The following is a 27,638-nucleotide window of genomic DNA, read 5'->3' as shown; positions in this document are numbered from 1 at the left end:
TGGCGGGTAAAAAAAAGCAGAGTCAGGAACACCTTTAATTCCATTTGGAAGAATTCATTTACTTAGAAATTATTCACTGAGATGTGCAACATACTTAAACTCTGAGCTTCAGCTTCCCACCTGTGAAATGGAGACATTAATTCCTCCCTTATCTACCTCATGAAAGTACACTGGGACCAGCATGAGCCATTTTTATACTGCCCAGCCAATCATATAGTTCTGAGTCAGAAAGTTTATAAACTATTTTTCATGGATTATAAATACCTATTTTCTTAATATCCCAGAGTAAAAACTCTAAAGCTTTCAAAAAAGTCTTAAGACTCTCCTGGGGAGAATTCTGCTCTATTGCACCTAACACCTCATAATCATTAGGATTTGTTTAATTAACATGTTTAGAAAATAGGTCATAGGCAAAACTTTCTAAGGTCTCTAGTTATTTTAATCTACAGAGAAAACTTAGGGGATATATTATAAGGATATAAACCTGTATGAAGAGATATATTCCAGGTAGCTTTGAGGAACAGTCTTTTTTCTTCAAATTTGGAAATCTTGTGAAATAATGTACAGGCTGGGAGGCAATCATGTATCCACATATGAACCCCAGTTCTGCCACTTATTACCTGTGTGACCCTATTTGCCTCCCTATGGATCAGTGTCTTCATCTATAAAATTTAGTATAATAATAGCTACCTACCAGAAGATTGTTGTGATAATTAAGTATGATAAAGTACATAAAGTGCCTGGCACATAGCAATTGTTCACTCCTCCACAATATTTACTGAATGAATGAATGATCAATAATTTTCGGTTTCCTTGGCTAATGCCATCATTTACAATCAACACCATTACCTTCAACTATCTGTATAAAAGAGAATGGAATCTAGTTTCAGGAGACAGCCAAAAATATTCTGGTTATAGAGCAAATTAGTCAAGACACACATTATAGTAAAATGTATTAAAACCTCTTTTTCTCTTTTTCAAGATTTTCAGAGAAAATTAGGTAATTATAAAAAATATATATACCCAGAAATGGGAAGATGAACAAGTTGAGTTCATGAGGTCTGTATAAGCCTTTTAGTTCAATAGCAAAATTATCAAATGGGCCATTATTATTACTAAAAGTAAAATAAAAATTAAAATAACCTATAGAAGTAAATACGTTTGAAAAAAACAAGACTACATATATCTAAAATTACACAAAGCTTTCGTTGTAAAAATTCATGTGAGAATGCAGATACCACAAACCCATGAAGTCATATTTGCAAGTCATAACATATCTCCAACTGTCTTTTCTTTCACAATTAATCATATTAGGTAACAATAACTGTCTACTAGAGAGGTCTTCTCACTACAAAGTTTAAAGAAAGACTGCAATTTAATGTGAATCATTATATAAATTATACAAATGGTTCTATTCACAGTAACTTGGTAAATTTTAGTGGGAATATTTACCTGAATAACTCTTATCTCTGCTCTCATCAAGCTCAGTACTGGTGGTAGCCACTGTATCAGCCAAAGCTACAAGGAACATCTGCTCCAAACGAGTAAGGCCTGGTAGACTTGAGTGCATAAGATGACTTGAAAGTACCCTAGCATGTTCTTGGCCAAAGTAAGCAGGTCCATATTGAGAAAGATTTATTACTTTTGATTTGTTTTCTCTCTTTTCTGGCTCTAAATCTATATCATCTGTTGTTATATCCTGGATTTGGAACAGCTCTGAATATTGATTTTCTGGTTCACTTTTGGTATGCTCTTCATAGCTCTGTGGTATTTTTGTACTTTCTTCTGAAATTCTGTAGGTTGTATCTTGATCTGCAGCAAGCAGTGCATATAATGGTAGTGGAGGAATAGAATCTATTTCAGTATAATCTCGAGTACCATCTTTTCCTATGGTGACTGTATCCTTTGCCGTACTGCCACTTACGCTAATGGTTCGGGAAAGATGTCGCTTAGTCCCTTCTCCAGCATCAGCATCTCTAACTATTGCAACTTCACCTGCAATACATTTTACTAAATGAGAGAGAATAGCTTTAGCCCTTCGAACTTTCCCTAAATCCATCAATTCTAGCAGCTGAGTTGGATGATATTGAGGGAGAGTAGGGGAAAGTACATGTGCAGCCTCAAATAAGCCACCATCTTGAACTACAGTTGGTGAACAAAAAACATCATCAGCAATAGCTGTTCCTTCAACAATACTTTTTCTTGACAACATATTAGATTTAAAGGCAGAATGATCTTGTAATGCTGTCTCTTCTGCATCAGGACTATCAACTTCAATGTCTCCAAATTTGACAGCATGCTTCCACTGTGCATATACATGCATTTCACAATCCATTCCTACCACCAATATCCCATCTCTCACCCAGGAGAGAGAAACAGGCAGAGAAGGTGTACCATCAACAGAAGATACCAAGTCTATAGATCTAAGAAGAACCCATCTTGACCGAACTCCTTGCTTGATACTACCACCTAGTGGTAAAGTAATGACAGCTACTCCATCCTTGCTGTTAATTTGCTCAGTCACAATTCCTGAAAGCCGCCCATACATGAAGATATTAGCACCGACCCCCACTGTGAGAATGTGGGAGCCATCTTCTTTTGATACCCAGTCCAAATGTACTAAATGTTTGATATTTGGAATAAGATATCTATCCTTGCTCAAAAGTGCATCTGATTTGCTGTACACAAACAGATTACTGTCAACACTGACCCTTGAATCAAGTACACTTCCAACCTTGACCAAATCATCAAGATGAATTGTTTGTTCTAAAACCCATTCTGATCCTCCTGTAGATTCACATTCAAAGATGCAAACATGCATGGAAAATTCTTTAGAAACAAAACCATTGTGGTGGACAGGTTGTTTGTAAGCCACGGCAAGGCGACCTGTGTATGAACAGCTAACAGCAACTGGTCTTCCCACGATGCTCACTGTACTGGTATTATCTTCTCCTTCATCATTCATCAAGGGCCATCTCCTCCACTGGTAAGTTTCCTTCTTAACACTTTTACATTCTGGGTTGGTTTCCATATTACACTTCCAGAAGCGAACTTTATTGTCAGAACAAGTTGTTACCACTAAATAAGGTGCAAGGCACACCGGATAAATTGAAGAAGAACTCAGATGGCCTTAAAAAAGAAAAAGCAGATAGTCATGATAATAGAATAATATAAAATGCTAATAATCAAGTTCTACAATGTGATAAATCCAAAGTCAGAGTAAGCTTCTTCATTGTAATTCTGCAAACTCCCCTTAAGTAGTGCTTAATACTAAGTGTCCATTGGCCAAGGTAACTACAAGTTTTGAACAGCCCACTGGTGAAATCAAAATATGCAATAATAATCGATCAGTTTTTAGATGTTTAAGTTTAAGTGAGGTTAAGTATTCCACTAAAATAAAACTCAAATGTAATAAAACAAGTCAACTCTTAATCATGAAGTCTGTTACCTGTTATAATTTATATATGGCTTCACCACATGCCTCACTGGATTTTCAGTCTCCACTTACTGCTTTCATCAGAGATGCTTAAGTCATCACTACAGTTTCCCATTCAAATGCCCCTAACCTGCCCCTGAATAATACAGACTCTATATCTGCCCCTACCATCAAAATGTTTTCAGATAGTTAGATTGCTAGATCTCACCATTTTTACCATGATTAATTCGAACTCTCTTAACACTGAACCAGAACCCTGACAGCTGAAGACCAATAACCACCCATCCATTGTCAACTACAACATGAAGAGTGATAGACATTAGGACTGGGGTCAGAAGACCTGATTCAAATTCCAGCCCACTGCAATGGTGGGAAAGCCACTTCAACATCTAAGCCTGTTCCATCTAAATATTAGGGGTCATGTTACTACTTCCTTTGGAGTGTTACTGTTAAGTAACACATTTACAAGAATGTTATAAAGCCTTTGCAAAATATAATTTATTATTATTAATTCCAATAAACTTATTTTGAGTATACCCCAAACTTTCCAAATACTCTGAAATTCAGACCCAAAAACTGGCCCAGATCTGTGCCTGCCACAAAAGCCCAGATATAAAGCGTTAATGTGATCTTTTCAACTCTGAATTCAAACCTATCTTATGGATCAATAAAGAACCCTCATACTCAAAATAATTCACCAGTAACTGAAATGGTTTTGAACCTTCAATTTCAGTTCCCAAAAAATACTATTCTAGGAACTCTTTAATTACAGTTTACAAGTGACAGTTCATTTTAAATTTACCTGCCCTCCAAACTATCTTACCTACCTTGTTAAACTCAGTATCATTCTAGGGCAGCCAGACTATAATCTTGTATCCTACATTTTCCCCCCATGTATCTGCCAACTCCTGCTCAAACGTATTTAATAAGTGATACATGATTAGCACAAGGTGAATGAAAAGCTTCAATTAAAAAAAAAGTTTCTATGATCTGCAAATGAACACACTTGTTCTTCACAACTGTACTATCATATTATTCCTATTTATAGAAAATCAGAGTGCAGGCAAGAAACTTTGCATTAAAATATTTATATAATTTTCTGTCAGACTTATTTATCACAGGAAACTTTCTAATAAGTATATGTTTCTAAAGAGATACATCGTTACTAGAAAATTAGAGTTGTCAACATACATATTTCAGAAAGGTTCATCCATTTTACCAATTGAAGACCACTCTGAGCTACAACTGCTCAAGTTACCACTCTTCAAGTTACCTTACCTGCTGAAGGTGTGGCTCTTATTACTTCAACTCCTTCTGGGAGATCAAGAGGTTGGCTATATACCAGTCTAGAACTCAGAATAAGTTTACTAGCAGTTTGAAGATTGGCAATTGATGCAGAGTGTGGCATGGGGCTTACACTAGGAGAAGTTTCTGGAGAAGAGTCTATATTCTTCTGTCCAGGGACTGAAAGTAGACTCTCTGATGAAATGCCTTCTGAAGCTTTAGCTTTGAAGATAAGTTATGAAATATATTACTATCACTATTATATACATTAGCTAGAATAATATTTTGTTACCATTTAAGAAACATGGCTTTTTAAAAATACTTAGGAGACAAGGTCAATTTTCAGACTTTCACTCAGTTACTTTGACAGAATTTTTTTTCTATTTTATTCTTAGCATCACCAACTCAATCACAGAGACTTAATCCCAACACGTAAAAACTAGGAAAAAAACTCAAATTATTTCATCCAGTGTTTTCAACCTTTAAAAAGTATCAAAAGCTTGGGTGCCTGTTGACTCAGTCAAGTGTCCAACTGTTGGTTTAGGTTCAAGTCATGATCTCATGTGTCATGGGATCGAGCCCGTGGTCAGGCTCCATGCTCAGTGGGGAGTCTGCTTGGGGATTCTCTCCCTCTGCCTCTTCCTCCTACTCTCATGCTCACACACATATATCCAAAGCTTGAGGAGGAACTTATTAACAAGCAGATTCTTAGGCCTCACCACAGAGACTGATTTAGTTGTTTTGGGGTAGACCCCAGAAATCCACATTAATAAGCAGCCCAGGTGTTTCTGAAACAGAGCATCATGAGTCAAACTTTGAGAAATAGCAAGGTATTGTCTCACATAGTAGATGAAAGAATTTAACTTTCCTACAGTCATATAACTAGCTAGTGGCAAAGAAGACACTAAAATTCCAGGTCTTAACTAGCAAGCACAACAAGATGATTTCAAAAACAGATACAAAAAATAAAAGTTTTAAACAAATTTAAGACAGTATTAGTTGACTGGCTTGCAGCCCACTGATAGAATCCAGAAACATGCAGAGCATGACATTCCTCAAGGAACTCATAGCTACCTTAATGTCTTAATGTTTATGTTTTATTAAAGACTAAAAGTAACCCTATCTTAACAGCAGCTAACCTAAGGTCCTAAAAGCCTTGTTTCAAATTTCCTTAATTCCTTAGGAACTTACTTTATCTTTATCACCCCCACCTCCACAAATTTAAAAGTATATAATCAGTCACTCCTCACAATCCTAGGACAGCTCTTTCTGCCCATTGGTCCTTTTCCCATGCTATTAAACAATCACCTTTTTGTAAAAAAAAAAAAAAAATAGGTGGGGGAGGTCATTGACTGATCTTCCCAAGAGTCCAGCTCTTACATTAGAGTGGAATGTAAATCTCTAAGCAGATTCAATTATCTGTGCTTCTGCTACATGTAAGGGATACTCAGAATTACATTTATTTATTTGTAGGCCTGTTTCCCCCTCCATGAGACTATGAATTTATTAAAGGCAAGGATGATGCTTGCTTTGTATAGCCCAAGAAGCATCAGAATACTAAGAGATATTGAGTAATCCCCCTTTTGCTTCTGATAGATGTTAAATATATCAATCTATCTTAGAATGGCAGACCACTAGATGAGAAATATTCCATAAAATGGAATGATACCACAAGCTTGCATCACCCTCTCAGGAGAAAAAAAGTACTGCTCCTGGCCCTACCACTAACTAGGGTATGCCTCCTCAAGCTTCACTTCACAATCTCTGGCTATTTTCTCATAGCCACATTTTCTAATACATATCTCATGCTAAGAAAGGAAGTAAGAGCAGGGGGAAAAAGCAAAGGCCTTAGAGACACAAAACCTGATTTTGAAACTTGGTCCTATGACAAACCAGATATGGAACTTGGTCAAGTTACTTAATATTATTCCATTAGTAAACTGGGGATAATGTCTGTCTCATTTGTATAAAACACTTATCTCAGTGCCTGGCACCTTAAAGGTAGTCAACATGTTCCTTCTCCATCTAAGTTTAAACCTCTAATTTCATTCTCTGCCAGGATTTTCAACATACTGATAAATTCAAGTATTTGCTGTGAATGACAACATACACTACGTTAAACCTGTTGTGAATGTTAGAACCAAAAGATAGACACTTTCAGTCATAGCTGAAGAGAACATATTTGTTTGTTTCTACTGCAATCTTGTTTGTGACCTTTTACTGCTATCAGAAACAGAGTAAGCAAGCAACTCTACCTAGGCCTGGCTTTAGAGGAGCAGCAGTGGGAAACGTCCTTCATGAGCAGTGAGGATGGAAGGTATCACATTCTTCCTGTCCTACCACAAGGATCTGTTGCTACCTCTATTAATTTCTTCAGAACCATTCCCAGCTCTGTGTCCAACTCTAGAAAATACTGTATTCTCTGGTGGGTTAAAAATTCTCTTCATGACAAGCTGGTTTTAGTTCACTCTACTCTTCCAATTTTGTGAAACAACATGTAACACCAAGAGTGAACTTCAAAGGCTTTGAAAGAACTTCTGGATTCCTGTTACCTCAAGATTAGGCTCAAATGGGCACAGGTAAAGATTAATCAAGTCATTTGGCTTTTCTAACCCTAGTTCATGGCCCAGTCAGAACTGCTGTTTACAGAGTTATGTGATAATATGAATTACAAAGGGAACAAAAAATATTAGTTGACTGTATTAAATGTTTAATGCATACAAAATAAGTTATATTATACAACTACTTAGAAAAAATAAAGTCTTTTAAAAACAAAATATTTTGAGTTAACCAGCTTAACGCAGATTCAGCTTCATATAGCTATCTGTGCAGTTCATTTTTACAATTATTTTCATTTTACTCAGAAAGTACAAGTTTATTCTAAAAAGATGGATCCATGATCAACTTATTTGCTTCATTCTACAGATTTTCTAATTTGCTAAGAAATCAGTATGAATGTGTATAGCAAAAGCATGGTTAATGTAACTTATCACTGTTGGATTTCTTAATATTCTACAAAAACAGTTCTACTTATGAGCTTCAGATGCTCAACTGTATTTTAATAATAGCAAATCTGCTTCTCTTAGTGATTCTGAAGCTAAGTATGCTGTGTCAGATTAAAGCATGCATTAATTCACAGAAAAGCACAATTTTAATTCTATGGGCAAAACAAATTTATAGAGACACAGTATCTAGGACATGGTCATCATAAGCATTCAATAAATATTAATTGAAAAAAATAAAGTGATCAAACTTTTAAAAAATATGTCTAATGTGCCCACAGACTGGTTTGGTTTTAAATTAATCTGTTTCATCAATTATTTATGAACTTGTAATTAAAAGTCTGGCATATCCATACTTCAATCCAGCAACTCAATTTATAGTTTACTGGATCTTCATTTTAAAGAATTAGCCAAACTAAAACATATTCAGTAAAATGATTTCACATTCACCTGTGCATAAAATTATAATATAATTACTTACCTAAGCATGCCTGTACAGATTTAAGGTGAAGGTGCCACATGTGAAGAATAGAGTAATTATTACTGTCCTTTTCAATTACTACTAGAAAGAACTTTTCTGAAAACGGTGGTGGACGATATCCTATTATTCAAAAGAAAAGTACATTTAAGTCATATTTCCATTGGGCTAAATAAAATAAAGACAGTTTTTAAAAACATCTCTTGATATGTATACAAGTCAGAAGGAAGAGGAAAAAATAGATATGTAGGAGTTTTATGTCATTTTTGTGCCAAAAATTAGGTAGCTATCAAGGACTAATGGGACTCCGTTAAAAGTACACCAAAGCCAACACGAAGGTATACCTATTGGTCAAAGATGACACAATCTGAGTATCAAAGAATAAAAATGAATACAATTTATTAAAACATACTGACACTTAAAACAAAAAAACATGAGTACCTAAATATTAAAAGAGAAAAAAAGGGCACATAAGAAAAAAAGGAAAAGGAAGAATAAGAAAAAACAAAAGGAATAAAAGGAAGAGAAACAAAAAGAAGGACAGAGAGACAGAGACAGAGGAAGGAGGAGACAGAGCAAAAGAGGAAGAGAATGTGCAAGAGCACAGTCAGCTTCACTGGATGCCTCTCATAGTAACTGAGACACTAGTTCCTTATTTGGAAAATTGAAGAAACATGTATCCTCCTTTTCCTATATGAAAACACAATTTTAAAAAAATTTAAATGCATTGGGGGAAGGGCAGTAGTGGCAGTACAGAAGAGACTTTTTAGAAATCTTATGCATTTTTTTAAAATTAAAAGACACTGTTGTCTTTTTTTTTCCTGTTGACAATTCTATTTTTCATATGCGAAAATGAAATCTACACAAAACAGAAACTTTCTGTATTTTTTTCCTTTTAATTCTAGTATAGTTAACATACAGTGTTATATTAGTTTCAGATGTACAATTAGTGATTCAACAATTCTATACATAACTCGGTACTCATCATGATAAGTGTACTCTTAATCCCCTTCACCTATTTCACCCATCCTCCCACCAACCTTCCCTCTAGTAACCATCTATTTTCTATAGTTAAGAGTTTGTTTTTTTGTTTGTCTTTTTTTTTCCTTTGTTCAGTTGTTTGTTTCTTAAATCCACATACAAGTGAAACCACATGGTATTTGTCTCTCTCTCACTAGCTAATTTCACTTAGCATTATACTCTCTAGCTTTAACCATATTGTTGCAAATGACAAGATTTCATTCTTTTTATGGCTAAATAACATTCTACTGTGTGTATATGTGTATACACACACCCCCCCCATTCTCTTTATCTGTTCATCAGTCAATGGACACTTGGGTTGCTTCCATATTTTGGCTATTGTGAACAATGCTGCAATGAACACAGGGGTGCATATATCTTTTCAAATCAGTGTTTTTGTATTCTTTGGGTAAATACCCAGTAGTATGATTACTGCACCATAGGGTTGTTTTTAATTTTTTGAGGAACCTTCGTACTATTTACCACAATGGCTGTGCTTGTTGACATTCCCACCAATAGTATAGTATATGGGTATATGGGGGTTTCTTTTTCTCCACATCCTCGCCAACACTATTTCTCATGTTTTCTATTTTAGCCATTTTGACAGGTGTGAGGTGATATCTTATTATGGTTTTGATTTGCATTTCCCTGATGAATAATATTAAACAAATCTTTCCTTAAAAATGAAAATCCGTAACGACAATCTCTTGGCAATGAGCACTGCTAGAGCTCTAATTGTCTCTAAATACCACATCTCATTAAAAAGAACAATGTGGAGTGACGACTCCACTCTTGCAAAGGATATCTACAACACAAGCTTAGGATAATTTATGGTACTTGAAAGAAGGTAAACTAGTAAAAATAGTAAAGTTGTGACAAAAGGACTCAGGACCAACTTGAAAGGGCCCTCACTAGCCTAATATAGGACAATGTAAGCAATAAAAATAATGACTGAAAACTGGCTGATATATGCTGAGTACATAAAAATCCATGAGTGATAAGTACTTCTATGTAATTATTCTTCAATAAAGTGTTTTTAAAAAATGGATTCATAATGATACTCAAAAGAAAAAGAAAGCCAAACAACAACAACAATATATTCACCAGTAATCCCTGGTAATAACTTGAGTACAAACTCCCTCTTCTAAAATTCCCAATTAAAGGGAAAGAACTAAATACTTACCTGCCTTTCCTAAAAATAATTCTGTATTTCAAAGTAGCCAAATAGCTCTAGTTGATAAGATAAAGCCTTTCTTTACAAATACTTTCCAGCTAATAAATAAATGAGAATTGATAAAGTTAGGAAAATGTAATTTTGCAATCTTTAATGAAATAATGGATCTAAAGACAACATTAATAGGAGAAACCATGATATAGCAGATTGGTGGCAAACATTACACTAAAACCACCACCTGCATCTTCTGCATCTAGTATCATTAAAAATGAGACATCCTAAGAGATGTTCTTTCTTATGTCCTTCTATGAAGGGCACAGCATCACCTAGAAATTTGAACCTGGATCTAATAAAATCTACATAGGTAATATGCTAATAGGAGAAAGTTTGAATAACACTGTAGGTAATTAGGGAAATTCCTATAAAATAACTTTCTCTAAAACAAATAAATGGCATGATGAGAGTATAAAGAGGGCATCACTTTAGATTAAAATACCCTCAAACAATGAAATACAACAATGTAGAGAGTTTGTTTGGATATAGAGCCAAACAAATTAAAACCAAGTAACTTTTGATATTTTTGAGACACCTGAATAAAGTAAACATAGACTAGTTATTACACAATTCTGAGGAATTTTGTTATTTATCAATGTGATAACAGCACTCATTTAAAAAATCATTTTTATATAAAAAAAAAGAAAGTCATTTTTAGAAATGCATGTGGAAGTACACAGGAGTGAAACAACATGATGGTTGGGTTTGTTTTAAAATATTTCAGAAAGGGGCACCTGGATGGCTCAGTCGGTTAAGCAGCCGACTCTTCATTTTGGCTCAGATCATGATCTTGGGGTGGTAGGATGGAGCCCTGCATCAGGTTCTGTGCTAAGTGGGGAGTCTGCTTCAGGATTCTTTCTCTCCCTCTGCCCCACCACCCCTCTTGTTCTCACTCTAAAATAAATAATTTAATTTCTTTTCCAGAAAAAAAGGAAAAGGAAATAGGATAAAGCAAGTGAAACAAAATCTTTAAACTTTGTACTCTAAGAGGCATTTTTCTTAATTAAAAGAGAAGTTAGAGGGGTGCCTGGTAGGAGCACGCAACTCTTAACCTCAGGGTCATGAGTTCAAGGCCCATGTTGGACATGAAGCCTACATAAAATAAAATTTTTTTTAATTTTTTAAATATTAAAGAGAAATTAATTTTTAACTAAAACTTAAGAAGTACAAAATAAGGCAGGGGCAAGGAAGAGAGAACATATGCCTATCAAGTCCTTTAAAGAAATAAAATAGCTATAAAATCAAGATGAATATCAAAATCTAAGGGAAAACTAAGAAGGGCATTAGGAAATCTTTTGGCCTAATTTTACAATGACATAAAGAAATATAAAAGGAGGTAAATAAAAAATATTTTTAAATGTCTTCCAATTAAAAATATTATGATAAAACAATTACTTTCTATAAGCATTATCTCTAGTAGGTTAGCATGAATTTCTTGTTAGAAATAAGATGATAAAGTGTACCTAGGTTTTGGGAAAGCATTTTAAAAAGTTCAAACCAGATAAAGGTGAAATATTACAGAAAAGCACATTTTAAATCTATAAAGCAGTCCTGTTATGCCCTATTGATAGTGAAATAAAACAAAGTGACAACTGAATAACTTATTAAGAAGAAAACTATTAATGTAAGAAGATGCATGAAAGGAAAAACTTACTAGTGGTAAAGACATGTCAGAGAGGAATTCACTCTTATTTTTCACTAAATAAAAGACACTAACTATATAAATTTGGTAGAAATACTGTTCATAAATGTCTATATATAATTCTATGATACAAGCTATATCAAGAAAATTTATTATGTCTATTTGTCTATTTAGATACTTATGATCTATAACCAAATTAGATAAAGGATCTGGAAACCTTTTGTTTTTTGTCTTTTTTTTTAAGATTTTATTTATTTTTCCATGAGAGAGAGAGAGAGAGGCAGAGACACAGGCAGAGGGAGAAGCAGGCTCCATGCAGGGACCTGACGTGGGACTCGATGTGGGACTCGATCTTGGGACTCCAGGATCACGCCCTAGGCTGAAAGCAGGCACTAAACTGCTGAGCCACCCAGGGATTCCCTGTAAAATGAATTCTTTTTTTAAAAAAAATATTTATTTATTTATTTATTTATTTATTCATTCATTCATTCATTCATGATAGACGTAGAGAGAGAGAGAGAGGCAGAGACACAGGAGGAGGGAGAAGCAGGCTCCATGCCGGGAGCCCGATGTGGGACTCGATCCCGGGACTCGATCCCGGGACTCGATCCCGGGACTCCAGGATCAGGCCCTGGGCCAAAGGCAGGCGCTAAACCGCTGAGCCACCCAGGGATCCCCTGTAAAATGAATTCTTAAAGCAGAACATATCTTTCCTTCTTTCAAACAGAAAAAATTCTATTTGTTCTATGTTCACATATGTTCTATATTCAAGTAGCACATGACTGTTTCATAATTACAAAGTTAGAACTTTTAAAGGGAACATTTTAAGCTAAATAATAAAGTTTAAACTAAACATCATATGGGGTCTACTCCTGAAAGCTCTTATGGAGAATTGCTTTCTTTCACACACAAAAAAACAAATACATGTCAGAGGGCAACATCGTGAGATGGTATCTTTAATTGACAGTGTACCTAAGGTCCCTGATATACCATAAAAAACAATGTCTTACATTATATATTCATCAATGGTCTTTATCAATTTATCGGGGACTTTTAAAAACTTACACTAAGGGATCCCTGGGTGGCGCAGCGGTTTGGCGCCTGCCTTTGGCCCAGGGCGCAATCCTGGAGACCCGGGATCGAATCCCACATCGGGCTCCCGGTGCATGGAGCCTGCTTCTCCCTCTGCCTGTGTCTCTGCCTCTCTCTCTCTCTGTATAACTATCATAAATAAATTAAAAAAAAATTAAAAAAAAAAAAAACTTACACTAAAATTAGTTTGCTTAAGGTACTACAGGGAACTTAATACCAATAAGAGATAATTTAATTGTAAGATTGAACACTTAAAATTACTTTTTAAAACAATTAAACTGGGACACCTGGGTAGCTCAGTGGTTGGCCTTTTGCCTTTGGCTCAGGGTGTGATATTGGGGTCCTGGGATCGAGTCCCACATGGGGTTCCCTGTGGGGAACCTGTTTCTCCCTCTGCCTGTGTCTCTGACTCTCTCCCTATGTCTCTCATGAATAAATAAATAAAATCTTTTTAAAAAATAAAAATAAAACAAACTAGGATTCAAAAATAATATTTTCTTGGCAAAAGTCTATGTCATTGGTAAAACTCTCTTTCAAAATGTAATTTTCATCCGAATGCTTTCTTCACATACAAACAAGCAATTTTTAAAGAACTGATATTATTTGCTAAAAATTACAAGAGTGATGACTTTTGATAATATAGATCCATACTCAATAAGAATTTGGAGGACATTTTTTAGGATTAAAGTATCAAACTCAAGTCTACTCCTTAAAAGTACCTTGTGATGGCTGAAAAAATATTTCTGTTTCCTTTTTCTCCATATCTTCCTTATGTGGTTTGTATCCTATAATGAAATCTTCTTGAAACACATGAAGCAACTGTGTATTTGAGCCACACTACAAATATGAAAAAAAAGAAATTTAATCTTTCAATTCCCTGCCTCCAGCCACCACCTCCCCAAGAACACTATTGTAGAAGAAATAAACTAATAATTTCTATTCTTTATCAAGTGACAAATTAGAAAGGAAAAAGCAACAACAAAAAAATCATTAGAATCACCCGGGCAGAGAAAATCGCTTTCAAAGATACGACAGCCAGTGGCAGAATTGAAGAGCTTTAATTTAAAAAAATCAACAGATCTGCTTTTAAACACACACACACACACACACACACACACACACACACAACAAGTGATCTACACCACTCTGAGCTAAAAAATACTAGGTCTCATGAATGGCTGGAGAGCACTATGCTATGTTACGAGGCAACTAGTACAGGATTCCCTTAGTTTTCTAATTCCACTTGAGAACCAAAAACAGAAAAGGAAAACCAGAAAAGTCCTCAAAGTATTCCCAGACTGTCTAGTGGAAATTATGAGGGGCCCTATGACAGCCAGTTGGGGTTGGGTGACACACCTCTGGATTAATGTATTTATATGTAAGTAACTAGAATTTCTAGAAGGATGGATGAGACAACACTGTCAGCTGCTACTGCTACGCTATGTGAGCACGTTTTTTAACAACACAGAGAAAAAGAGTAAAAATCATACAAATGGCCGCTTACAATTACAAAAGTGAGCTGAAATTCAAGGAAAAACTAAATCTTATTATGGAAGTGTGTCAAGACAATTAGATGGCTACCCCACAGATTTTAGGAAAGGGAAGCACTGGATGAGTGGGCTAAATCTTACAGAATAAAGGAAATCAACCTCCTTACAAACTACACAGAAATGAAAGGACTGTAGTATTAGGTTAACCCACTGAAGTTTTATGAAAGTTATATGGTACTTTTACGTCTCTCTATATAGAAACCAAAAATCTTTTCCTTTGGGTCACCTCCCCAAAGGAAAAAAATAAATGAAAAGGGAAAGGTAAGGTCTTTATGGAGACAGAAATCATACAGCACACTAGACACAAACCTAGAATGTATTTTAAACTTTGTAATTTATGAGCCTAAGCCTTTATCAGTGCTTGCAGTTTACCAATCCTTGTGTTAAAGACAGCCACAACTAGAGGGTGAAAATTCTTGAACAAGTATGAAGTTAAAGGCATAATGCTAAGTGAAGAGTGGCCTCAGTTAATAACCCTTGGTGAAGAGATGAAGCTAAAGTGGGAGATGAATTTAACACCCAGCCCATTAAAAATCAAGACCTTTATGGGAATGAAGACAATCCACTCTTCTCCCATATCCCTATGGAGTGGAAAAAGGAAATCACAGGTTAAGGATTTCCTTGGAGGCATTTGTAGTTTGAGTCTGGCAGCCACATTTCTGTTGCCAAGAGCTGACATGGTAATTTCTCTACACTGGTGAAATTACATTTTCACCCACAGAATGTACCAGGCACCATGGGGAAAAAAAATAACACAATTATATTTGTTTTTAAAAATGGTCAGCTCTTTCTTCATTTCCTTGTTTAAAAATACTGGTATAACTTCCTCACAACAATCTTGTTTTTTTTTTTATTTGGAATAAATACATTAGGTCTATCCTTTAGGTCACCAACATGATCCCAAAGAAACAAATATCCTAAGAACTAGAAAGGGATTTATGAATTTACTGTAGAGAGAAGGGTTCTCCCTATTTCCTAGGTATTTTCTGGGGAAGAACAGTAACTACAAAAAAGACCTGTGATTAGAAAGTAAATGTATATTTGGATACCACTTTCAGCTGAATTTTACTGGATATCATAAAAATATCTAATATTCAGCCTAGCAAGGCAAACACTAAAGCTGAATTGAACTATCAGCTGAGTTGAAATGAGGAATAACATAAAAAGAGAAACCACAAACCAAGCCTCTATGCAGCTGTACTGTATTTTCCTTTATGGTTTCCCTGCCTGAATTAAATGACCTTTAAACAGGAAACAAGGCTACAGATATAATTCATCTGGAGAATAATTCCTAAATCATTAGATTTTTACTGTGGAAATCAAGAGAAGCTGGCTATATTTAGTATCAAACAAGAGAATTATTCTGACAATGAAATATATGCACATAAAGCACTCTGAAATAGAATACATTAATATCTCCATTCACAAGCATGTTTTTACTTGGTTGGTTATTGCGTCGAGTTCAATAATGCAGCCAGGCCGCGCAGTAGACTGTTGGCTCACAATATTAAACACTTCTCCAATAAGTTTCTGTAATAAAAAACAGAAAATGCGAATGATCAACAATTTATGAATCTATTGTGAGTATAATACAGCATCTCAGACATTCAAGGCCCCTCTAAATACTGATTGGCAATGGCAATTCATACATTCAAAAAAAATTTCAAATTTCTATACTCTTATTCTCATTTTTAAAATTAACCAGGTAGAAAATTCTACAGCGTTTAGCTAAATAGTATATTATTTTAAGGCATCTGGTTCTTTTAACATGCCTTCATTTTGCAGTCTTAAAGCTCCAAGACAGACATGGCTGGGTATTTGGCCCAACGCATGTGTACGGTCTGCAGATGTGCAATGCCAGTTAGAAGGTATGGGCAATGATTGAGAAGAAGTGGGACTCTGCAACTTGAGATGAAGATGTTTGAATATGGGAAGCCTAACTATGAGTCCCCAAACTCCCAAACCTTTCTGCTGAAAAAAGCAGTCCTTTCTCCATCCTTCCAATCAGGATTTCCTTGCATAAAAACCTTTCAGTAACTTCACTTGAAGCAGTTACTTAACAGGGAGATGCCCATTCTCTTCCATATCACCTCTGTTATTTATGAACTCTGGGCTGGTAAGAGGGGTGAGATCCCAGCTTAGCCTAGGGATATAAATACAAGATTGGCTCTGGAAAAACAACATATACTCTGGGGTTGAAGGATCTTTCCAATTTGTATCAGCAGAATTCCAGAGACATGTATGGGAACAGATTCTATGGTTATTAGACCAAGGAGGCAAAATACATGGCTGGGTATGGCTGAATTTATTGTTGGGTACATTCACCCAAGATTCAGGATGCAAAAAAAATTATAATAAACAAAATACCAAAATTTTAAATACAGGATTCAACAGTGTTATGGGGCACCTGACTGGCTCAGTCAGAAGAGCATGTGACTCTTGATCTTGGGGTCATGAGTCTGAGTCCCACACTGGACGTAGAGATTATTTAAATAAAAACTAAAAAGAAAAAATGTCTCAGTGAGCCATATTAGAGCTGAGACATGTTTTTATGTATTTTTAATGGCTTTTTTCCAGAACATTAAAATGGTTGGAAACTATTGAAAAACTGAAAAGAAGGTGTATTAAAACTCACAATATTATTTTAAGCTTAAATTTATTTATACCAAAATAAGATTAATGACTATTTTACTTTCCTGGATTTAGTGGGAGCAAATTTAGCAATATTTTTAAAATCTACTTTTTGCTTATCTTGTTTTAACTACAGAGAACTTCCCTATTTGGCAGTCTCTTTTTTTTTTTTTTATTTGGCAGTCTCTTAACTGAATGACAGTTTTAAATAATTTTTTTAATTAATTAATTTTTTTTTCCCCGAGAGGGAGGAGAAGGAAGGACAGAGGGAGAAGGAGAGAGAGAAACTTAAGCAGGCTCCACACCCAGTGTGGAGCTCAACGTAGGGATCAATCTCACAATCCTGAGATCATAACCTGAGCCAAAATCAAGAGTCATATGCTTAACTGAAGGAGCCATCCAGGTGCCTCCTTAAATTATTTTTAATTAACTTCAGCGTATCGAAACTTCTTTTGCAGGACAACATTGTGACTAGTATTGTTTTTTTTTTTTCTTAAGTTCTGAAGTCTGCTTCCAAATTTGAATAAAACTGCATTAAGCAAAATTTGTGAATCAGTTTTAGAAGACCCAAACACAATGTTGATTTTATATTACAAATTATGGACACTGCATGACACTTAAAACTTTTTCAGATGAATTTTCCACAAGACTGCAAGTCAGTAGCTGCATTTTATAAACAAGATTATCTAGGGATGCCTGGGTGGCTCAGCGGTTGAGGAGCTGCCCTCCGCTCAGGGTGTGATCCTGGTCCCAGGATCGAGTCCCACATCATGCTCCCTGCTTCTTCCTCGGCCTGTGTCTCTGCCTCTCTCTGTGTGTCTCTCATGAATAAATAAAATCTTAAAAAAAAAAAAACAAGATTAACTTTTCTCCAGCTAAAAATTCAAAATCTAAAACAATTCAGTTAATTTTTCATACCTCCATTTTGAATGTGAAATTAGTATGCTTGGTAGTCAGAATAACGGCCCCCAAAATGTTCTCATCCTAATTCCTAGAACCTGTAAATATGTTAGTTTACATGACAAAAGAGATTTTGTGTGTGATTAAATTAAACATCTGGAGATGGGAAATTATCTTTGATTAGATAGAAGGGTCCACCATAATCATGATGGTCCTTATAAGAAGGAGGAAGTATGGAAGGACTCAGAGAGAGAAACAAAGGCCAGAGAAAGAGACTTGAAAATGCTCTGATGCTCGCTTTAAAAAGGAGGAAGGAGCCATGAGCCAGCCAAGCGACACAGTGGGAGAAGTTGGAAAGGGCAAGAACATGGATTCTCCCCTACAGCCTCCAGAGGGAATATGGCCTTGCCAACACTTGGTTTTAGAATGTCTGACCTCCAAAACCATAAGATAGTAAATGTATTGTTTTAAAGTCACCAATTTGATGGTGACAATTTGTTATATCAGCAGTAGGAAACTAATACAGATTCCCACAATCTCTGTAATCTTTACTTGATAGGCATTTTTTCCAATAAGAATATCACATCTTATAATTCATGTATTTCCAGTTTCCCTTTTGCTTTTAATTCATTTTCAGGTTCAGGGACTATACGCACACCTCTTGCTAATAATTTACACTCACCAAACATAATTTCAACGTTACTCTCTCACTCTCTCACTATATCCAACAAATCTCAATTGAAAACTGGATTAGCAAAGGAGTAAATTTTGATCACATTATTGAAGTGTTTGCCTTCATGAAAGCCAAGAAAATAAAATTATAATAAATTCTGTTTAGGGCATAAGTAACATTTAAACTTAAAAGAATATCATGAATTTTAATATACTTACTTCTAATTTTCAATACTTTTCAACTACTTTAATGTTCTGGAAAAAAATTAACCATTAAGAAATTACAGAAACATATGTTTATAGAGGCTTCCTTTTGCCACAGGCTTCAATGTGGCTCATCGTGGCACTGCTGGATCTGTATTTAAAATTTTGTCATTTTGTTCATCAAGGACTTCTCTGCATTTATTTTGATTGTTTGAAATACAGCACTAAAACTGCCCAACCCAGTAATTCCACTACTACTGGACATTTACTAAAAGAAAATGTGAACACTAATGTTTAGGCCCCCCCACCAGGTTTAAAAATTAAAAAAAAAAGACAAATACCCAAGGTGCTGACAAGAGCGTAAGAGAATGTAGAATTTGGTGGTGAGAGGAGGAAACTATGATTACTGAATTCAGGCTCTGTGACTATCTGTAGAAGCAGGGGCTATAACAGCTTTCCTTGACATTGTTTCTTTCCCCTGATTTTCCAACTGTGATAAGTACTGAGAGTGCAACAGCTTCAATTCAGGTTCCAAGTAGGACCATGACTAAGCTGGCATCATTACACAATGACACAATGCCAAACAGGAATCTGCATTTCCCCTGTACTGGAGATAAAAGTTTCTCCATCTAAATAAAAATCAGGAATAGATGCTAGGGGGCAAAAAGAGTGGACTTTGCTGGCTAATCTTTCTCTGCATCTAAACTTGATGCATTGTCTGCTTATTCTGTGCTCCAAAAGGTTTTCTTCTGGACGGTATCACCTAGCTCCCAAGCCCACTTCAGCTTCAGGCTGAATTAACTCCATGGGAGGGACTGGTCAGAGATTGGAGAGAAAAGAGAGAGAGTAGTTGGGGCATTTATGCCCCCTGGTCCGCACAATTCTAGCAGTGGCTATTCTCCTGTGTGGCCACCTCTCCCAACAGGCAGCTCCTTTTCCATGGCTTTTCTCTCACCAGACTTTGGTATACTGTTACTGCTCTCTTGTCCCTCAGGCACAGGGATCTATTTTTCTACTGTCACTGCAAAAAATTATCAAAACTTAGCGACTTAAAACAACACAAATCTATTACCTTATAGTTCTGTAGGTCAGAAGTCTGACATGAGTCTCACTGAACTAACATCAATTTGTCGGCAGGGCTCCATTTCTTTCTGGAGACTTGAGAGAAAAGCCCAATTTCCTTGTCTTTTCTAGCTTCTAGAGGTTATCCATATTCTTTGGCTCATGGCCCCCCTCTCTCCTTCCCCAAAGTTAGTAAATTCATCTCTGACCATTCCTCTTTTATCACGTCTCTTTGTGACTACAGCCAGGAAAAGTTCTCTGCTTTCAAGGACTCATGTGATTAGGCTGGGCCTACCCAAATAATTGAGGAAATTTTGACATTTCAGCGTCCTTAATTCATTCACATATGCAAAGTTGCAAAGTCTCCTTTGCTATGTGAGGTAACATATCTGCAGGTTCTGGGGATTAGCATGAACATCTTTGAGGCCATTATTTTAATAATGGTAATAATAGCTTCATCCCTCTGCCAGACTCTGAGTGCCTTATTATCACTAGTGGGTGAATCGTGAGCTCAAATTGTTCAGGAGTTCTTTCATTAAACTCTTCACACTTAAACTTTTAAAAGTGTGTTATGTGTTTCCCACACAGGCCCTGACTGAGAGAGACTATATCAAGGTGGCACTGATTGTCTCTCCCTAAAAAAGTGCAACCTTTACCAATGTGTTCTCCCCACAATATGCAAAGACCTTTGTGTAGCTTCTTCTACTTAGTATACTCATCCCTCTCAATTTAAATACTATAATCCCACAAAACTTGAACCAATTCAAGAGAAAATACAAACAGCCAAAAAAAATATGAAAAATCATTCCATTCCTGCAATAATAAAAAATGCATACATCAAAGTACTATGTATCAGTTCAAAACAGTGATTTTGACAGAAAGAAGAAAAAGAGGGGGACACCTGGGTGGCTCAGCGGTTGAGCATCTGCCTTTGGCTCTGGTCATGATCCCGGAGTCCCAGGATCGAGTCCCACATCGGGCTCCCTGCATGGAGCCTGCTTCTCCCTCTGCCTGTGGCTCTGCCTGTGTCTCTGCCTCTCTCTCTCTCTCAATCTCTCTCTCTCTCTCTCTCCCTGTGTCTCTCATGAATAAATAAAATCTTAAAAAAGAAAAAGAAAGAAAAAGAGGGCAGAGAAAACCTGTACTCACATACTTTGCTGATGAAGTACAAATTGGTAGAATAGCTAGCTTCTCATTGCCTTCACAAGGTAATAAAACTCTTAAGCATGATATTCATTAACTTATTCATTAACTCAACAAATATTTATAGAGTGTTTATCAGATATCAGGCACTGGGAATACAGCACTGCCTTCATCTCACATTTAACTGAAGACAAACAAATAGCACACAAATAAGTAAAACAAACTGTGAAATGGTACTAAGTGTGAAGGGGAAAATAAAGTGGGGAAGTGGGCAGAAGTATTGCGCAGGGGTGGTCAGGAAGCCCTCCCTCGACTGAAGACCTAAAGGAGGCAAGAATACAAACCATACGTTATCTGAGGGAAGAACATTCCAGGTCGGGAGAACAGTAAGTAAAAGACACTAAGATAAGAGACTGTTGGCCATGCTCCAGGACCACTAAAGAGGCAGGTATGGCTGGATCCAAAATGAGGGGGGCCAAAAGTAGAAAAATATAGTTATCAGACAAGTGAAGGAAGGCAGGATGGCAGTGAGAGGTAAAGCCTGTACAGTATTACAGTTCACGGTAGGCAATGGCTTAAGAGTGACATGACCCAAACAAATTACACTTTAAAAATAACATTCTGACGTCTATGTTGAGAATAGGAAGTCCAAGACCACCTTTCCCCACAGACACACAGATTTAACAGTGATAAAATTAAACATGCTTTCATGAAATAAAAAAACCACCCAATAAACTATGAAGAGAAAGAAACTACTTCCATATAATAAAAGACAGAGATGAAACACTCAAAGCTAATACCATACTCAATGGGAAAAGAGAGTTTTTCCTCTAAGATCAGGAATAAGGCAAAGGATGCCCATTCTCACCACTCTATTCAACACAGACTGCAAGCTCTAGCCAGAACAATTAGACAAAAAATAATCATTAAAAAAAAAGACATAGAATTACCTGTTTGCAGATGACATGATCTTATACGCAGAAAACCTCAAAAATCCACACACAGAGGAGGGGCAAGATGGCAGAAGAGGAGGGACCCCAAATCACCTGTCCCCACCAAATTACCTAGAAAATCTTCAAATTATCCTGAAAATCTACGAATTCGGCCTGAGATTTAAAGAGAGAACACCTGGAATGCTATAGTGGAAGAGTTTGCGCTTCCCCTTGATAGAAGGGGGGGTGGTGCGGGGGGGGGATAAAGAAACAAAAGGCCTCCAAGGGGGAGGGGCCCCGCGAGGAGCCGGGCTGAGGCCGGGGCGAGTGTCCCCAGGACAGGAGAGCCCCGTCCCAGAGAACAAGGAGCTGCACCAACCTTCCCGGGCGGAAAGGGGCTCGCAGGGAGTTGGAGCAGGACCCAGGAGGAGGGGGATGCCCTCGGGGTCCCTGGGACACTAACAGGCACCTGCGCCCCGGGAGAGTGCGCGGAGCTCCCTAAGGGCTGCAGCGCAGGTGGGACCCGGAACAGCTCGGAGGGGCTCGGGCGGCGGTTCCGCGGAGGGGGCTGCGGGGCGGGAGCGAATCCAACAGCGCAGGCTCCGGAGCACTGGATGCTGGGACACAGCCCAGGATCCGGCCTCCCCCGGGACAGGCAGAGGCCGGGAGGGCCCAGGACAGCAAGGACGCTCCTGCCCCGAGCTGAGCAGATCAGCGGCCCCGCCCTGGAGCCTCCAGGCCCTGCAGATGGAGAGCTCTGGAGCTACTGCGGGGGCTGACTCCAGGGCTGCAGAGCTGGCCCCGCCACTGGGGTTGTTCCTCCTGGGGCCTCACGGGGTGAACAACCCCCACTGAGCCCTGCACCAGGCAGGGGGCAGAGCAGCTCCCCCAAGTACTAACACCTGAAAATCAGCACAGCAGGCCCCTCCCCCAGAAGACCAGCTAGAGGGACCAGTTCCAGGGGAAGTCAAGGGACTTAAAGTGTACAGAATCAGAAGATACATCCCCGTGGTTTGTTGTTGTTGTTGTTGTTTTGTTTTGTTGCTTTTTGATTTGTTTCCTTCCCCCACCCTTTTTTCCTTTCTTTTTTTTTTCTCTTTTTCTTCTTTTTTTCTTCCTTTTTTCTTTCCTTCTTTCTCTCCTCTCTTTTTCTCCTTTTCCCAATACAACTTGCTTTTGGCCACTCTGCACTGAGCAAAATGACTAGAAGGAAAACCTCACCTCAAAAGAAAGAATCAGAAACAGTCCTCTCTCCCACAGAGTTACAAAATCTGGATTACAATTCAATGTCAGAAAGCCAATTCAGAAGCACTATTATAAAGCTACTGGTGGCTCTAGAAAAAAGCATAAAGGACTTAAGAGACTTCATGACTGCAGAATTTAGAGCGAATCAGGCAGAAATTAAAAATCAATTGAATGAGATGCAATCCAAACTAGAAGTCCTAACGACGAGGGTTAACGAGGTGGAAGAACGAGTGAGTGACATAGAAGACAAGTTGATGGCAAACAGGGAAACTGAGGAAAAAAGAGACAAACAATTAAAAGACCATGAAGATAGATTAAGGGAAATAAACGACAGCCTGAGGAAGAAAAACCTACATTTAATTGGGGTTCCCGAGGGCACCGAAAGGGACAGAGGGCCAGAATATGTATTTGAACAAATCATAGCTGAAAACTTTCCTAATATGGGAAGGGAAACAAGCATTCAGATCCAGGAAATAGAGAGATCCCCCCTAAAATCAATAAAAACCGTTCAACACCTTGACATTTAATTGTGAAGCTTGCAAATTCCAAAGATAAAGAGAAGATCCTTTAAGCAGCAAGAGACAAGAAATCCCTGACTTTTATGGGGAGGATTATTAGGGTAACACCAGACCTCTCCACAAAGACCTGGCAGGCCAGAAAGGGCTGGCAGGATATATTCAGGGTCCTAAATGAGAAGAACATGCAACCAAGAATACTTTATCCAGCAAGGCTTGCATTCAAAATGGAAGGAGAGATAAAGAGCTTCCAAGACAGGCAGGAACTGAAAAAATATGTAACCTCCAAACCAGCTCTGCAAGAAATTTTAAGGGGGAACTCTTAAAATTCCCCTTTAAGAAGAAGTTCAGTGGAACAATCCACAAAAACAAGGACTGAATAGATATCATGGTGACATTAAACTCATATCTGTCAATAGTAACTCTGAACGTGAACAGGCTTAATGACCCCATCAAAAGGCGCAGGGTTTCAGACTGGATAAAAAAGCAGGACCCATCTATTTGCTGTCTACAAGAGACTCATTTTAGATAGAAGGACACCTACAACCTGAAAATAAAAGGTTGGAGAACCATTTACCATTCGAATGGTCCTCAAAAGAAAGCAGGGGTAGCCATCCTTATATCAGATAAACTAAAATTTACCCCGAAGACTGTAGTGAGAGATGAAGAGGGACACTACATCATACTTAAAGGATCTATCCAACAAGAGGACTTAACAATCCTCAATATATATGCCCCGAATGTGGGAGCTGCCAAATATATCAATCAATTAATAACCAAAGTGAAGAAATACTTAGATAATAATACACTTACACTTGGTGACTTCAATCTAGCGCTTTCTATACTCAATAGGTCTTCTAAGCACTATATCTCCAAAGAAACGAGACCTTTAAATGATATACTGGACCAGATGGATTTCACAGATATCTACAGAACTTTACATCCAAACTCAACTGAATACACATTCTTCTCAAGTGCACATGGAACTTTCTCCAGAATAGACCACATACTGGGTCCCAAATGGGGTCTGAACCGATACCAAAAGATTGGGATCGTCCCCTGCATATTGTCAGACCATAATGCCTTGAAATTAGAACTAAATCACAACAAGAAGTTTGGAAGAACCTCAAACATGTGGAGGTTAAGGACCATCCTGCTAAAAGATGAAAGGGTCAACCAGGAAATTAAGGAAGAATTAAAAAGATTCATGGAAACTAATGAGAATGAAGATACAACCGTTCAAAATCTTTGGGATGCAGCAAAAGCAGTCCTAAGGGGGAAATACATCACAATACAAGCATCCATTAAAAAACTGGAAAGAACTCAAATACAAAAGCTAACCTTACACATAAAGGAGCTAGAGAAAAAACAGCAAACAGATCCTACACCCAGGAGAGGAAGAGAGTTAATAAATATTCAAGAAGAACTCAATGAAATCAAGACCAGAGAACTGTGGAACAGATCAACAGAACCAGGAGTTGGTTCTTTGAAAGAATCAATAAGATAGATAAACCATTAGCGAACCTTATTAAAAAGAAGAGAGAGAAGACTCAAATTAATAAAATCATGAATGAGAAAGGAGAGATCACTACCAACACCAAGGAAATAAAAACGATTTTAAAACCATTATGAACAGCTATACGCCAATAAATTAGGCAATCTAGAAGAAATGGACGCATTCCTGGAAAGCCACAAACTACCAAAACTGGAACAGGAAGAAAGAGAAAACCTGAACAGGCCAATAACCAGGGAGGAAATTGAAGCAGTCATCAAAAACCTCCCAAGACACAAAAGTCCAGGGCCAGATGGCTTCCCAGGGGAATTCTATCAAACATTTAAAGAAGAAACCATACCTATTCTACTAAAGCTGTTTGGAAAGATAGAAAGAGATGGAGTACTTCCAAATTCATTCTATGAGGCCAGCATCACCTTAATGCCAAAACCAAAGACCCCACCAAAAAGGAGAATTACAGACCAATATCCCTGATGAACATGGATGCAAAAATTCTCAACAAGATACTAGCCAATAGGATCCAACAATACATTAAGAAATTATTCACCATGACCAAGTAGGATTTATCCCCGGGACACAAGGCTGGTTCAACACTCATAAAACAATCAATGTGATTCATCATATCAGCAAGAGAAAAACCAAGAACCATATGATCCTCTCATTAGATGCAGAGAAAGCATTTGAGAAAATACAGCATCCATTTCTGATCAAAACTCTTCAGAGTGTAGGGATAGAGGGAACATTCCTCAACATATTAAAAGCCATCTACGAAAAGCCCACAGCAAATATCATTCTCAATGGGGAAGCACTGGGAGCCTTTCCCCTAAGATCAGGAACAAGACAGGGATGTCCACTCTCACCACTGCTATTCAACATAGTACTGGAAGTCCTCGCCTCAGCAATCAGACAACAAAAAGACATTAAAGGCATTCAAATTGGCAAAGAAGAAGTCTAACTCTCCCTCTTCGCCAATGACATGATACTCTACATAGAAAACCCAAAAGTCTCCACCCCAAGATTGCAAGAACTCATACAGCAATTTGGTAGCATGGCAGGATACAAAATCAATGCCCAGAAATCAGTGGCATTTCTGTACACTAACAATGAGACTGAAGAAAGAGAAATTAAGGAGTCAATCCCATTTATAATTGCACCAAAAGCATAAGATATGTAGGAATAAACCTAACCAAAGAGGTAAAGGATCTATACCCTAAAAACTATAGAACACTTCTGAAAGAAATTGAGGAAGACACAAAGAGATGGAAAAATATTCCATGCTCATGGATTGGCAGAATTAATATTGTGAAAATGTCCATATTACCCAGGGCAATATACACGTTTAATGCAATCTCTATCAAAATACCATGGACTTTCTTCAGAGAGTTAGAACAAATTATATTAAGATTTGTGTTGAATTGGAAAAGACCCCGAATAGCCAGGGGAATTTTAAAAAAGAAAACCATATCTGGGGGCATCACAATGCCAGATTTCAGGTTGTACTACAAAGCTGTGATCATCAAGACAGTGTGGTACTGGCACAAAAACAGACACATAGATCAATGGAACAGAATAGAGAACCCAGACGTGGACCCTCAACTTTATGGTCAACTAATATTCGATAAAGGAGGAAACACTATCCACTGGAAGAAAGACAGTCTCTTCAATAAATGGTGCTGGGAAAATTGGACATCCACATGCAAAAGAATGAAACTAGACCACTCTCTTTCACCATACACAAAGATAAACTCAAAATGGATAAAGATCTAAATGTTAGACAAGATTCCATCAAAATCCTAGAGAAGAACACAGGCAACACCCTTTTTGAACTCGGCCACAGTAACTTCTTGCAAGATACATCCACGAAGGCAAAAGAAACAAAAGCAAAAATGAACTATTGGGACTTCATCAAGATAAGAAGCTTTTGCACAGCAAAGGATACAGTCAACAAAACTAAAAGACAACCTACAGAATGGGAGAAGATATTTGCAAATGACATATCAGATAAAGGGCTAGTTTCCAAGATCTATAAAGAACTTATTAAACTCAACACCAAAGAAACAAACAATCCAATCATGAAATGGGCAAAAGA

The 27,638-nt window shown here is 37.3% G+C and overlaps 1 protein-coding gene across 4 annotated transcripts in view; it reads right to left on the bottom strand.

Annotated features, from left to right (window-relative positions):
• The window catches only part of DMXL2 (Dmx like 2), a 157,326-nt gene that overhangs the window by 44,680 nt on the left and 85,008 nt on the right, over positions 1-27,638 (bottom strand). For all 4 annotated transcript variants that reach the window (XM_041743964.1, XM_041743966.1, XM_041743965.1 and 1 more), the window contains exons 14-18: positions 16,173-16,262; positions 13,902-14,019; positions 8,204-8,323; positions 4,715-4,942; positions 1,453-3,129 (exon numbers count right to left, since the gene is read on the bottom strand). In XM_041743964.1, coding sequence (XP_041599898.1) covers positions 1,453-3,129; positions 4,715-4,942; positions 8,204-8,323; positions 13,902-14,019; positions 16,173-16,262 — 2,233 coding nt within the window. The remainder of the gene's footprint in view (positions 1-1,452; positions 3,130-4,714; positions 4,943-8,203; positions 8,324-13,901; positions 14,020-16,172; positions 16,263-27,638) is intronic.

This window comes from Vulpes lagopus, chromosome 2, assembly GCF_018345385.1.
Source record: "Vulpes lagopus strain Blue_001 chromosome 2, ASM1834538v1, whole genome shotgun sequence".
NCBI classification, from domain to species: Eukaryota; Metazoa; Chordata; class Mammalia; order Carnivora; family Canidae; genus Vulpes; species Vulpes lagopus.
Note: the sequence above shows the minus strand (reverse complement) of the source record. Positions and strands in the feature narration are given on the sequence as shown.